The sequence below is a fragment of the Spermophilus citellus genome, assembly GCF_964194105.1.
Source record: "Spermophilus citellus genome assembly, chromosome: 3".
Lineage (NCBI taxonomy): Eukaryota > Metazoa > Chordata > Mammalia > Rodentia > Sciuridae > Spermophilus > Spermophilus citellus.
In genome coordinates, this window is record NC_138184.1 from 167,830,840 (window position 1) to 167,846,548 (window position 15,709).

Genomic DNA, 15,709 nt, shown 5'->3' on the forward strand with positions numbered 1-15,709 from the left:
TAACTTTCATTTTGTATGTTTTATGTCTAGATTGTTATCGTGGCAATGGAAAAAACTACATGGGCAATTTATCCAAAACAAGATTTGGACTCACGTGTTCAATGTGGGAGAAGAACATGGAAGACTTACATCGGTGTGTAAATTTCTTTCTTTCAGTATACCTCATGCAGAGATAACAGCATATGTGTGTGTGTGTGTGTGTGTGTGTGTGCGCGCGCGCGCACGCGCGCGCATGTGTATACACACACACATATATTTTCAGAAATACACAGTATTATTTCTTTTTATTCTTTTATCACAGTAAGTTAATAAAAATATTAGATTGATTTTTCTGTACAACTCATTACATTGTCTCTGCATGAAGCAAACTTTTAAATAGGCAGTTTAATCCTGGATATATTCATTGAGCATTCACTATATTTTATGCCATATAATTGATACTATGGGAACACCAACAAAAAGTGAATAAAACATTTGGTTCTAAGCTTCAAGGAGGATATGGTCACATGTAAAAACCAGCTTAAAAGATAGTGTATAATTAAGAGGCATATTTGGTGTTTCAAATAGTGCAAATCAATAGCAGTTTTTCAAAAGTCATGTGATCATTGTCATATACATATTTACCTCAAATAACTACTTAAGTACTAAAAATTTATAGAAACAAAATTTCTTGCTTTAACATATAAAAGTTTGCATAGTTACAGAAATGTGTATGTAATTTTTAAAGATCTCTATATTTGAGAGAATCATATACTTTTTGTGGGCATTATTCACAAAGAGGGTAGTATTCACTCATGCCTAGAAATAGTGCTAATGTTTATTAAATTGTAAAAGAAGTATGATACATAGTTGAAACCTAAATAAATTTTTTTAGTAAACATTCTAGAATATGTGCACTAGAATAGAAGAAAAATAAAAAAATTAAGTTAGGGTCATTTAATCAAGTACCCAGATCACTGCTGCTTTATGTGAACTGTTATGTCATTTGGCCACCATATTACTATACAGAAGATTTTTCTAAATGTGAATAAGAACTCAAAGCATCAGAGAACCTTTGATTCAGTTTTACTTTAATTTTAAAGAATTTTATTCTCTTCCAGAATGTATTGAGTAGTGGGTGACATTATTTTAGTTAATTTACTTCACAAATAAATATCGACAGTTCTAAAGCATTGTGAATATTAATATAATGCAACTCACAAATATGTCACATACATAACATGTAAATTTCCTGATAGCCACTTTTAAAGAAGCAAAAATCATCAAAAAATAATATTAATGTATTTTATTTATATATGAAGTTCATTTCAATGTTTCCTATATGAAAATTATTAATGAGATCTTGAGATTCATTTTCATACTATATGTTCAAAATTTGATATATATTTTACACATATAGCACCTCTATATTTAAGCTAGCATATATCAGTTTCTCAGTGATATGTGACTAATAGCTACCATATTGGACACTGTAGTTCTAGGACTTTAAAGATGATCAGCGTTCTATCCCCATAGATTTCATGCTCTAATAGAGGATGTAAGAAAACAGGAACTGTTGGTACCGTATTATAAAAAATAATGAATGAGCACATTTTATGCTGTGGGAATTTGGGGGAAATGCTGATCCAGACTGAAAACTGTCAGGAAGCATTCCAAAGAGAAAGACATTAACTGGAGTATCCATCATGAGTAAGAGTTGGCCAAGGGAAATGCAGTAGGAAGAACTCATCACACAGCAAGAATAGCTTGTGCAAAGTCTCAAAGGTGAAAGCATTTGAAAACAGGAAATAATGTTGGTAGGACTGAGAGTGTAATTTGGTCAATGTCCACAGGGAAATAATTCTCCAGCAGCAATACCATATGAAGAAACACGTAAGATGAGTGAAGAAGTTTGATCTTTATCCTACGCATTAAAAGAGTTCATTAAAGATGTTTAAGCAAAATTAACATGATTTAAATTAAATGCTGATTTTGACAATGCTATTTTTATCGATTCATTATAATTATACATAAAAATGGGATTTATTTTGATACATTTGCATATGCGCAGAACATAATTTGGTTGATTTATTTTCCTATTACCTCCACTTAAGCATGATGTTCTCTAGTTCCATTCATTTTTAAGTAAATGGCATAATTTTATTCTTTTAAACTGCAAAAAACTATATTGTCCATTATGATTGAAAAAACACACACATTTTCTTCATCTATTCATCTGTTGATGGACACCTAGACTGGTTTCATGCCTGGGCTATTGCAAATTGTACTGCTATAAACATGTATCACTATAGTATGCCCGCTTTAGTTCTTTTGAATAAATACTAAGCAATAGTATAGCTGGGTCATATGGTCATTCCATTCCTAGTTTTTTGAGAAATCTTCATATTAATTTCCATAGTTATTATACTAATTTGAAGTCTCAACAATGTATAAAGAACTCTCTGTATCCTCATCAACATTTATTATTATTATATTCTTGATTATTGATATTCTAACTGAGGTGAGATGAAATGTCAATGTAGTTTTGATTTGCATTCCCTGATTGTTAAAGATGTTGAACATTTTGGACATTTGTAGGTCTTCTGTTTAGCAATATCTGTTTAGTTCATCTTTCTATTTATTGATTGTATTATTATTATTATTTTTCCTAGTGTTAAGTCTTTTGAGTTCTTTATGTATTCTGGATATAAATCTTCTGTCCAAAGAATAGCTAGCAAATAGTTTCTCCCATTCTATGACATATCACTTCATACTCTGGTCTGCTTCCTTTGCTGTATAGAAGCTTTTAAATTGGATGCTATCCCATTTGTTTATCCTTGATTGATTTCCTGAGCTTTAGGAGTCTTATTGAGGATGTCAGTGCCTGTGCATATATGTTGGAGTATTGACCCTATGTTTTCTTCAGCAGTAGCAGAGCTTCTGATCTAATTCTGAGGTCTTTGATCTACTTTAAGTTGACTTTTATGCAAGGTGAGAGATAGGAATCTAGTTTCATTCTTCTACATATGGATATCCACTTTGTTTAAAAGTCTATCTTTTCTCCAATGTATGTTTTTGGCACCTTTGTAAGGATCAAATGATTGCATCTGTGTGGATTTGTCTTGTATCTTGTATTCTGTTTTTCTATGTGTCTGGTTTTATGCCAGCACCATGCTTTTTTTTGTTACAATAGCTCTGTAGTATAATTTAAAATTAGGTATTATGATGCCTCCAACATTGCTCTTTTTACTAAGAATTGCTATGATTATTCTGGGTCTTTTTTCTTTCATATTTTTTTTCTAATTCTGTGAAGCATGTTATTGGTATTTTGATGGGGATTGTATTGGATCTGTAGACTGCTTTTGATACTATGTCCATTTTAACAAGATACATTCATATAATCTTTCTTCATTGCTATATAAATTTCATTACAAATATGTTTTACCTCCTTGGTTAGATTTATTCATAGATATTTTAAAGTATTTTTAGTAATGGTAATGGCCAGTGGTGGTTGGATTAGATCTAGCACTTATGGATTTTTTTTTTTTTTTGGACCAAGGATTGAACACAGGGGTGCTTAACCACCACTGAGAAACATCTCCAGCCCTTTTTAGGTTTTATTTTGAGACAGGGTCTCACCAAGTTCCTTAGGGCCTCCTTTGGTTGCTAAAGCTGGCTCTGAACTTGGGATCCTCTTGCCTCAACCTCCTGAGCTGCTGGGATTGCAGGCACGTGACACCACATCAGATTTTACGAACTTTTGAAAGATGATAGTTTCTGTCTCTTCCCAACACTGTCTTCAGTGATTTTATATTGGAAGGTTGAATTTTTCATGGTGGAAGTATTTATGCCACAGAAATCAACAAGGCCTATAAATAAGGTCTCTCCCTTCCCAGTATACACATATCTTAGGGGACTACTTGTTAAATGTTTACTGCATGTTGCTAGAAATATGTGACATATTAATTTTGGGACCTTAATGCTAATAACTATTAAATCACTGAGTTTAGGCTTAATATTTGAAGTAGTTAAAAGTTATTTGAAAACAGTTTGTAGGAAATTTATGAATGATCAAGCTTTATGGTACCATTTTTGTTTTAAGAATAAATTATGCAAGGAGGAGGTAGAGCATGGTGATTTTGAGCATTGACTCTGGAAAGAGTCATAAGTTTCAATCCTAGCTCTATTATTTACTATCCATGTAACCTTAGAATAATTACTTGTCCTCTCTGCTTGTCAATTTCCTCAAATGAAATAGATATAGTCTTAAATCACATTTTGCAAGATTGGTCTAAGTTTATATCTGTAAATAACTTATAGCATAATCTGGCACACAGGAAAGCCTATATGTATTTGCTACAGCTATTGGCCAAAAAATGAAACTGGTTCTGGAAAAATAGTTCAAGTTTCCATATTAAATCTCTTTCTAATTTAATTTCAAATCCCACATTAGTTATATTCAAGAATAGTAGTCATTAATAACACAAAACGAATTACGTTATAATTTTCATGACTTGGTCAGAGATGGCAGGTAGAATTTCACCTCATTAGTGTTACTGAAGTGAATGTAAATATACACTAACATATTTGGACATGGTCTTATAAAATAACACAGAATTTTTTCTTTTCCTTTGTAATGAATTTTCACACATAAATTTCAAAGGTTGATATGTTAATTGCCTGTTAGAAAATCATATTTTATAACCATATGGCCAGTAAAATCTTCTAATTCACTCATTTCATTGGCACTTTATTAATTTTTACTATAGTTCCCTGTTCTTTGGGGTTGTGATATTGCTAATGGTAATTCATATACAATTGAAACATGAAAAACTTTCAGAATAGCTTATACCTCCTAGGTATTTGATACTTTTGATCTTTGGATCTGTTTGCTTTTAGATGATATTTTTCTATTTCTATACATGGAGGTATTTGTTACTTTGACACTACGATTATTAGATAGAAGTGAAATCACAAAACCCCTCATCATTTTATACAGGCAAATTATGGAGCACTTCACCACATTCTTAAGTTCGAATGTATGCTTACTAACTGTAAGAACAGCAAGGAAGTAAATCTCCAACAAAACAACTAAAATTCACACCAAGTAGAAGCTTATTTTATGTACAATCAGTGATATACTAGGATGATATATTTTGTTTCTTTTGGATGGAATAAGCCTGTACTGATGTTCAGCTTTTTGTTTACCCAGTCACATCTTCTGGGAGCCAGATGCTAGTAAGCTGAATAAGAATTACTGCAGGAATCCTGATGATGATGCCCATGGACCCTGGTGTTACACGGGGAATCCTCTCATCCCTTGGGATTATTGCCCTATTTCCCGTTGTAAGTACATTTATTGTTCTTTTCTCAATTGAAATACTTTAAACGTACTGCACATCCACTAATTTCCCAATCAGAGATGTAAATAATATAGGAATCAGCTTATCAGAGAGCAACAGAGAAGCACACATAGACACACACACCACACAGATGCGCGCGCTCTCTCTCTCTCTCTCTCTCTCACACACACACACACACACACACACACACTTTTCTTCTATTCAAGAAGAAATTTGCTAAAATTTAAAATTTTTCTTTTTTTTTTGAGAAAATCCCCACTTGGAATCCAGAAGCAGAAAATGGTTATGAGTCTAACATGACAGTACGGAAAGACCCATCCAGTCAGAGATGCCATAGTACCAGTTCAGTCTCTGAATATAGCAGAGCTCTCAGGAAATCCCTAGCCCACTAAAAGTCTCAAGAGCAGACCTGAGGTAGTACTTCCATCTCTTAATCAGTTTTTTAACCCAAAATTGAAAAGTATAGCACTTTCTACCCACTTCTCTTAGTCCAACATGGTTTTGTTAAAAGGGTATTAGTGCATGAAGTAAAAGGTAGGTGTAAGATATTTAATACATGTTTGATCATATAAAATTTGAAGTCATATATTTCACATAAATAGCTCTTATATAACATCAAGAAAAAGATGTGAGAGAAAATAATGCAGAAAATGAATCTTTAAGAATAAATATAGCTAATGAACAAATGAAAAGATGTTAAAACTAGTAAAGGAAAAACAAAATTTAAAGAGCATGGGAAATGATTTCTGCTTATCAGATTGTCAAATAATAAAATGATTGTTAACATTAATGGAAGCTTGGGTAGTCACACTTTCTCAATACTATGCTACTTTGAGAATATTGAAAATCCTGTATGGAAGTAATTTGGAAGGTTGTATTAAAAGTAATAATATAGATGTTAACCAGGAATTTTCTACTTTTGCACTACTAACATCTGGGTTTGGATAATTCTTTATCCTACAAGTCTCTTTTGTGCACTGTAGGAAGTTCAATAGTGCCCTAGCTTTTGCCCATTGGATGCCAGTAGCAACATCCTCCCCTCCCTCTACTCCACTACCCATCATAACAATAAAAATATCTCTAGACATTGCCAATCATCCCACCCCTCCAGGGGGCAGGCAAAATTACCCATTGAACTACACTGATTTTATTAACATGTATTCTTCACAATAATAAATAATGAAACACCTTATATATTTGCAAATAAATGGTATTTCCTGTTATATTTTATTTCATCAACTAAAACCAGAATCCTTCAAATTATAGTGTTTTCCTAATGTTCTGCCTCTGTTCACATGTGAAAGGCTTACATAGATATTCAAAATATTCTTCTGGGGAAGATGTCTTCCAAGTTCTAACACTAAAACAGACAAACAAATGAAGAAACAAGTCTACCTCTCCAGAGAATACCATATAATGTATGATTAAAGGATTATTATTGTTATTATTATTATTATTATTATTATTATTATTATTATTAGGGTCCTAGGGATCAAATCCAATGCCTATCAGCATGATAGGCAAATACTCTATTTCTGAGCAACATCCCAGCTCAGCTAAATTCTAGTTTTACCTCATTGTACCTTTTGTGATGTCTCCATGACTAGGAACAATGGAGTCACACAGAATATAGAGTGATTGAGGAAGAATGAAAAAAATGATCCACCTTCTAAAACAGGTTATATTGCTGTCCTAACTGAATTTCTAATTATAAAAATCACAGCACATATCTATTGTCAGGTGTAAAAGGCTCTGGTAGGATCTCAGAGCCCTGGGACTAGTTTATAAACTTAACTAAGGGAAACAGCATTCTAATAATTTTGAAGGTTCAAAAAACTTTTTAAACAGCATTTTCAAAATAAAAGGCACTAATGTGCTGTTGAAAGACTTCAGGGTGTTGTATTTGATTAAATGCTATTGCAGATAACTCATTTTTATTTCAAAGTATACTGAACATTAATTTCAATAAATATTTTTGCACTGTCAGTGATTCAAGTAATATTTATAGCTAGGATTTATTTACATTTTTCTCTCTGGTGAAAGGCTAATGAAATTTATCTTTAGAAGATTTGAGTTCTTATTATTTATTTAACTTCAGAGACTGTATTAATCATTTTCACACTGTACATTTCTCTCCCAAAACATGTAAAGGTTTTTATTCATTTTCTTCAAAAATACTTACAAAATATTACAAAATAATGTTTAACATATTTTAAGCTTATGAAATGTGCAAAATAAAATGTAGAAATGCTTTATGTTTGTTTACACACACACACATACACACACACACACACACACACTTTAGAATATCTTGGCAAAATCTTAAGCATTTATGGGAGAGAATGTAGTGGTTAAGAGTTTCAATTCAGATTACCTGAGTAAGAGTCCCAGTCTTGGGCAAATTACTTAGCCTACTTATGACTCATTCTGTATTTGTAAAAATGTGCAATAAATGCACCTATCTTATTGGGCTATTGCATATAACATCTATTGCATAGTAAGGACTTAAAAACTTGATTTCTGTTTTTATTTGTTCATTTGTTCATAATTTAAAATGAACTACTATTGTATACAAAGCCCTATAAAATATGTTATGCATACAAAAACATATACACACAGTTTCTTAATCTCAAATGCTTTATAGCATAGAGAAGAAACAGTTATATAAACAATTGCAAAGCCATATAATCACGTAGTAAATATATATTGATATATAAAATAAGAATGAACTTTGTTGTTTGCTGGAGAAATATGTAATCTTCATCAAGTTTTGAATGAGAGTTAAAAGTTTGAAAATATACTGAAAGAAAGCTTTATGTTTTCTAAAAGTGTGCAAATTTAGTTCTGAGGCATAAAGATTCATACACACACACACACACACACACACACAAAACTGCTCTTCCATAGGTAAAACTCTTATCATAGATATGTTTTTTAATCAAATTTTAGTTGAACTGATAAAAATAAGATTTATATCACATGTGTTTTTCTTACATGAGTAATGTGGTAGAGACAAGTGGGGGAAGTAAATAAGGTGGAGTGAGGATAATATTTGGAAGTGAAATGAAGAAAGCCTGGAGATCAGCATCACAAAGTTTTGTCCCATGTGTATGCCAGAAGAAACTGTGGTGCTCCTTAAAACCTCAGAAGCCCAGAATCTCCAGAAATCTGGTTTTAAATGGCATTTCAATTTATTCTAAAGTGTGAGAAATATTGAATTATTAATAATTTTATTATTATTAGTTTTATTCATTATTATTATAGAACTATTAATTTTTAAACGCCAAATTTGTAATATCTACAAAAGTTTAAAATTTTAAATATTTTAGGAAGATACAATCATGAACTGATCACTTTGCTGACATATTAACCTCAATCCTTAAAAGTAGAAGACTTCATAGGCAATAAAGGATAGAATGAATAGTTTAATTTTTTTCATTACGAATAAATATCTAGTTATTTAAAAATTCAACTAATTGTCTTGAGTGAAAAAGCCAACATACTTGATACTCTAATATACACTGCCTCAATCCTGCTTTATACTGTGACCTGAAACCCTGACCTCAGCTGACTCTACCACAACATTTCCCCAGGATAAGGAAAAGGAAAGGAAAGGAAAGAAATTTATGTTTGCCTTTACCTTTATTCATTTAAAATGCTTAGATCTGAAAAATTAACATAAATAAAAAACTGTTTAGCATGAATTAATTCCCTTGAGTATCCTAATACATAACAATCAATTTCCATCTCTTCCAAAGGAATTTATGTTCCATTATTGTTTTGTTGCAGGTTTATTTGAGTCCAGGGCATTTGCATGAATTAAGAACCAGCTGGATGTAGATGGTGCCTGACTGAACTCTAAGCCATCAATTCTGAACAGTTAGACATTAAGTTTTAGGAAATGTCTTGTGTTTCATTCATTATTCACAACTATTTCCAAAATTCTAGCATCTTCTAAGCTTTTCTTTTTGCAGCAATTAAAACCCGGTAGAGGTCATGAAGAAGAAAATTATGAAGATTTAGGTAGAGTTAATAATGTCTAGTTTCCATTGTTTTTCTTTCTTTCCATACTTTTTTTAAAAAATAACATCTGGGAAAAACAATCTTTGGAATATGCTAACAACAAAGCAGATTTTACTTCTCTTTCTAAGAGTGACATTGATTTCTTCTAGATTTTTTTTTTTTTTGCAGAGACTTCTGAAACATGGATAACATGTATAGTTTCAATAATTCTCAACCTTCAACTTTTTTCTGAAAGCAGTTTTGAGGAAAAAAAATTAAATAGCTTAAAATTACAGTAAAAACTAAATGTCCTATCTATCTGAAAGGCTCACGAACAGTAATGAGAAGTAATCCTATCAATGAAAGTCCATTGTGTACAACATTGAGCATCTTAATGGAATGAGACAGCAGCTCTTTGAAGTTAGCAGTATAATTCAATTTGCCAAAGGTCATCCAACTACACACCTGATGGTATCTGCAATCATAAAATAAGACTTTTCTCATATTAATGAGTGTCAGTAGTCACATGCACACAAAATTGTCCAGTAAAAGTGATACAAAATTGCTCAATAAAATAATATTACATTTTATCTTTTAATAAAATGCCAAGGATTTTGATAAATTCCCCAGTTCATCAAAACTTGATTTTAATATGTAGCTTTGGTTTTACATACAGAAATATGTATGAATCATATGTTTCTAAATATTTATATTTACAGGTGAAGGGGATACCACACCTACAATAGTCAATTTAGACCGTAAGTATTCTTTCAAAATATAAACTATATATCTGAGTCTCTGTGTGAAACAAATGATGTCATTATTTCCTTTATAGAAAAAAAATCTTATTACTATAACAACTTCCATCATAAAAATAAGTCAATCTGTTTGTTTTATTTTTAAATATGTATTTTCCTATATGTGGGTGGAAGATAGTCAAAGGCAACTGCATTCTAAATATGAAATTCAACTCAGAAAATTTCCAAGATATTCCATTTGACTTTGAAAAGAAGACTTATATCTACTTTCAATTTTGGGGCACAATGTGTCTAATGGGTCACTTTTATAAACCTCACCTTCCAAATGAAGTCAGGGTGCTGAATTCAGAAAATATGAAGTCAGGGACGAGATGGTTAGTCAGTGCCTCTGTTATATTCTCTTTAAAGCATTTTGCAGGCCCTAGAGTCTATTAGGTAAAAAGGGGACACCATCTAAAAAGTTCAGTTACTCCTCAAAATGAGAATCTGTGGAAGCTACTTGCCTTAGATTTTCAAATATTTTTTGAACTGAAACAAGTTACTCAAGTGTTTTGTTTTAAAAGACCACCCTGCTGTGCCCCAAGAAAGGAAGCCAATGAAAATCTATTCTAGACCATGGACAGAATACAAAGGATAAGACAAGGAACATAGAGGAGGGTTAGGCAAACGTTTACTCCAAAGAATTCTGAATTATGTCACTTGTACATAATGATTTGGATATAAGAACACCATTTGGATATAATTTCAATAACTATAATGTTGGTAACATGTTCAAAATAGCTCTACATTCTTACTGTACCAATTCATTACCAAATATGGTTTTGTTTTGTTTTCAATTAGGCTATTGATTGCTATTTAGAAATAACCATTGCAAATAACATTTTTTAATTCATTTTATATTAAGGTTGGTATAGGGAATACATTTGTGTTGGGGCCACTGTCACTATGATGACAGTCTTGTCTGCCTTGAGTTCATTAGTTTTTCTAAGTCACTCAACAAAAAAGATGAGGATGGCAAATATTAGGGACTTGATTCTGAACTTTGGTCTTTTAATACTCTTTTCCCAAAATGTCTTGATACAATTACAGTAGTTACATTTTTTCTAGGTATTATTGCACTTATGAAAACTAACAGGTGTTGATTATTGGAAAAATATTATCTTAAAATGTTATATTTGCCCTGTTTTCAGATCCTGTAATATCTTGTGCCAAAACAAAACAATTGAGAGTTGTAAATGGGATTCCAACACGAACAAATGTAGGATGGATGGTTAGTTTGAAATACAGGTAATTACTAATAGATACAAATCATATATATTCAATCTATTTGCAAAGCCAGATTCCCAGCTGTATGGTCACATGTGGTCATAAAGATTGTACCCTCCACAGGGCACTCAGCCAGGGAGGTCAATGAGGGGTCTGATCATATTCTTACCAAACTATAAGCACTGGATTTTGCAATTTTACTTCATTTTATTTATTTATTTATTTTTAATTTTAATTATTTAAAATCATAGATAGTCTTCATAAATTTGTTCACAGAATTTCCATATATGCAGCCATTATTCCTGATTCCAAGTAACACTTTAGTTTTGATTAATAAGAGACAACCACAAGAACTTCTTATACCTTAATATCAACATAGTAATTATTTATCTCTTTAATTTTCTACTCTTGGGTATTATAATTTTATTTCCTAATATGTCTACATATAAACATCAGAAATATTTGTTTTGATTTTTTTATTTAGTTATTGAAATGAAAAGTGATATATTTAGAATTTGAGATTATGTTATTATGAGAAAGATAAACTCTTTTAAATAGTTGAATAGTCTTGATTTTCTAACAATTGGCATGGCTAAGAATTTTTTTTTTAATTATTTTATTGTTGGTTGTTCAAAACATTACATAGTTCTTAATATACCATATTTCACAGATTGATTCAAGTGGGTTATGAACTCCCATTTTTACCCTGTATACAGATTGCTGTGTCACATCAGTTACATTTCCATTGATTTACAAATTGCCTTTCTAGTGACTGATGAATTCTGCTGTCTATCCCATTCTCAACTGTCCCCCCTCCCCTCCCCTCCCCTCCCCTCCCCTTCTCTCTCTCCATCCCCTCTACTATAAATCGTTTCTTCCACTTATATATTTTTCTCCTATTCCTCCTTTCCTCTTATATGTAATTGTGTATAACCCTGAGGCTCACCTTCCAATTCCATGCAATTTCCCTTAACTCTCACTTTCCCTCCTGCCTATCATCCCTGTTTAATGTTATTCTTCTTCTCCAGCTCTTCGTCTCTACCCTGTCCTTGGTTACTCCCCTTATATCAAAGAAGACATTTGACATTTGTTTTTTAAGGATTGGCTAGCTTCACTTAGCATAATCTGCTCTAATGCCATCCATTTCCCTCCAAATTCTATGATTTTGTCATTTCTTATTGCAGAGTAATACTCCATTGTGTATAAATGCCACATTTTTTTAATCCATTCATCTATTGAAGGGCTTCTAGGTTGGTTCCACAATCTTGCTATCGTGAATTGTGCTGCTATGAACATCGATATAGCAGTGTCCCTGTAGCATGCTCTTGTTAGGTCTTTAGGGAATAGACCGAGAAGGGGAATAGCTGGGTCAAATGGTGGTTCCATTCCCAGCTTTCCAAGAAATCTCCATACTGCTTTCCAAATTGGCTGCACCATTTTGCAGCCCCACCAACAAAAATGGCTAAGAATTTTAAATATTCTCAGTTCTCAGTGCTCTTAAGAACCAATGACATGTTCTACATAGAATCATTTTGCAAGTTATATCATAATAGAAAATTAAGCTTAGGAATTATGCCACAAGAATTAAATGTTGAAAATATGAATTAACTTAAAATCTCATCTTATAACTTTCTATGTCCTATATACATTAGTCTATGTGTTTCTTAGAATGCTAAGATATCTATCTCCATCAGAACTTCATCATGCAACTCACCCAAAATGTACCTGAATCCCAGCTACACTTTTCCTCGGTGCTTGAGACCCATCATGTTTCTCCCTCCAAGCTTCTATGCACTTGTTCCTACTGCATGCTGTGGCCTTTTTTCTTCTAAAAATTCCTTCTCATTTTTCAGATCCCAACTTGAATATCTCCTCTTTCATGGACACTCGCCTTCACCCCTAGCCTCCTAGAGTAGAGCGAGTATATCTATCTCTTACTATAGTAGGGATATAGAATAAACACAACCTCAAACTAAAGTCCATCTATGAAAAAATCAATTCTTGTCAAGCATGGGGTTTAGACCCTTTGACTTTAGGTCACCACAACATTGTGGGAGATGGCCTAAAGACCTTTTTCAGTATATCCTCTCAAGGACTAACTCATCAGACTTAATGTTAATGACAGTAATTATGATGTAGCTGTCCTATGCATGCAGTACTGAAATATAATTATGAAGCTAACTAGAATAGAAAGGTGATTGAGCATTCTGACGATTTTATAAGCACCGAAATTTTTGAAGTGTTTAATTTTCTTTTTTATAGAAAAATGTTCTATAGAACATTTAATACAAATTTAATTTTCTGTATCATAAAAAATGTTATAAGATTCCAAATATCTTAATTAGATTAGTGATTCTTTGTTAACTCATAACCCCAGGAGGAAAAAATATACATACTTCTGAATTATTTTTATCAACTGGAGAATATATAAGGATACTCTTCTAGTATACTTCTCTTAGGGCTGCAAGTGGAACTGTTTTAATTCAGAGAAACATCAATTTTTAAATTTTTTTTCTCTTACAGTCCAAATTCTTAGTAACTATAGATGTTAAGTTATTCTTCCAAAATATATACTGAGAAGGTAGAAATTCAAACTCAATATATACTCTTATCCTCCTGTGTGGTAAAGGCCATAAATTACTGTGGTCTTAGTCTGGGAATCTTTTAGTATTACCCTCTGAAGCACTGAACATCTGTACTCTTTCGAAATGTGAGTTGTGAAAAGTTGTACTTTTCCCATGTTTCTGCCAAAAAAAATATGGATTTAAAGATTTTGGATATCAGCAAACAAACATCCTCATGCTTTTTCTTTACAAATATTTTGCAGTTTCCTAGAGGACTTGGTTTGCAAAATTAACTTCCTCTTACAAATTAAATATTATATTGATGGTCTTTTAGTAAACAATTTATTCAAACCCTGCAATATTTTAACCTATCAAAACTAAATAATGGTAGGGAATGAAATAGTATAAAAATCACAAATATTACTATCACTGGATGTTTTCTTCAGGGTTTTAAGAAAACCTCCAGTTTGCATTTTTCATAATCAAATTCTGAATTTAAAACAGCTCCACATTTTTTCATTATAACCATTCTATATGCAGCACATAATTTCTCTCACAAGGATATATATATATATATATATATATATATATATATATATATATATATATATACACACACACACATAGATGTATGTGTTGGTTCTTTAAACCATAAAAATGATTTAATGACATTGTAATTACATTATGAAAATAAAATTGTTGATGCTGCAATCCCCAAATATCATCCTTTAGATAAAAGAACTGCTACTCATTATAATCCAGTTGGGTTAATGTCTATTTTTTTGCATTTATTTTTAACAAATAAAGCAACAGGTTTTACATTAACTGGTAGGCATTCTTTCTGCATAGATATTACTTGTTTCTCTTTCCTCTTTCTCACAGAAATAAACATATCTGCGGAGGATCATTGATAAAGGAAAGTTGGGTTCTTACTGCACGACAATGTTTCCCTGCTAGGTAAAGTTTATTTTGTATCAGTATATGTTCTGAGAATTTAAAAATATGTATGCTTTCTGCTTAGCTTTTAAGTTTAGAGTCTGTCTATTTTACAGAGATGCTACAACATGGGGTAAACATATATATTCATTCTTTTTTAATTTAGCCTAAAAAACTTTGACTTCACTGATATTTTTGTATGCCCTGCTACTTTCAGTTTACATCTTTTATGATTAACGTTACTCTCACTTGAGAAAATATTTTCCTGAATTATGTAAATCAGTACTATTCTAACCTCCCAACTGTAGTTGGAATTTCTAGATGGAAATTCTTTTTCTAAATTATCAACAAACCTTTCTCAGTTCTCACTTCCTCTCATATAGACAGCCAGACTCAGAATCATCCTGGGAATAATTTCAATGAAAATTAGCCTAAAGAAAAGATAAGGAATTTAAAAAAAAAGATAAGGAAATAGTATTTATAATTTTTCCCAATTCATATCAAGGTCAATTTGATTTTGTTTGTTTAAAACTTCAATCCTTATAAATAAACCAAATGCATACACACTTCAGATAAAGCAAATATTTTCAGTAAAATTATAATTCATGTAAAGAACTTTATCTGAGAATTTTTAAAAAGTTACTTACTCTATTAAGTATATAAAATATTTTTTCAAAAAGCCTTTTAGAATTTCAGCAATTTAAGTCCTACTTACACATGCTTTAAATATTCAGAATCTTCCATAATAAATATTGTTTTTTATTATACTTTGAATCACATTTTAAATTTAAGTTGTTTATCTGCCCTTATAAGCTACATACACACACAAACACACACACAC

General features: G+C 31.6%; 1 protein-coding gene across 2 annotated transcripts in view; it reads left to right on the forward strand.

Annotated features, from left to right (window-relative positions):
* Positions 1 to 15,709, forward strand: part of HGF (hepatocyte growth factor) — a 75,349-nt gene that overhangs the window by 54,027 nt on the left and 5,613 nt on the right. For both annotated transcript variants that reach the window (XM_081286481.1, XM_081286482.1), the window contains 5 exons: positions 31 to 133; positions 5,192 to 5,325; positions 10,064 to 10,102; positions 11,293 to 11,389; positions 14,815 to 14,889. In XM_081286481.1, coding sequence (XP_081142607.1) covers positions 31 to 133; positions 5,192 to 5,325; positions 10,064 to 10,102; positions 11,293 to 11,389; positions 14,815 to 14,889 — 448 coding nt within the window. The remainder of the gene's footprint in view (positions 1 to 30; positions 134 to 5,191; positions 5,326 to 10,063; positions 10,103 to 11,292; positions 11,390 to 14,814; positions 14,890 to 15,709) is intronic.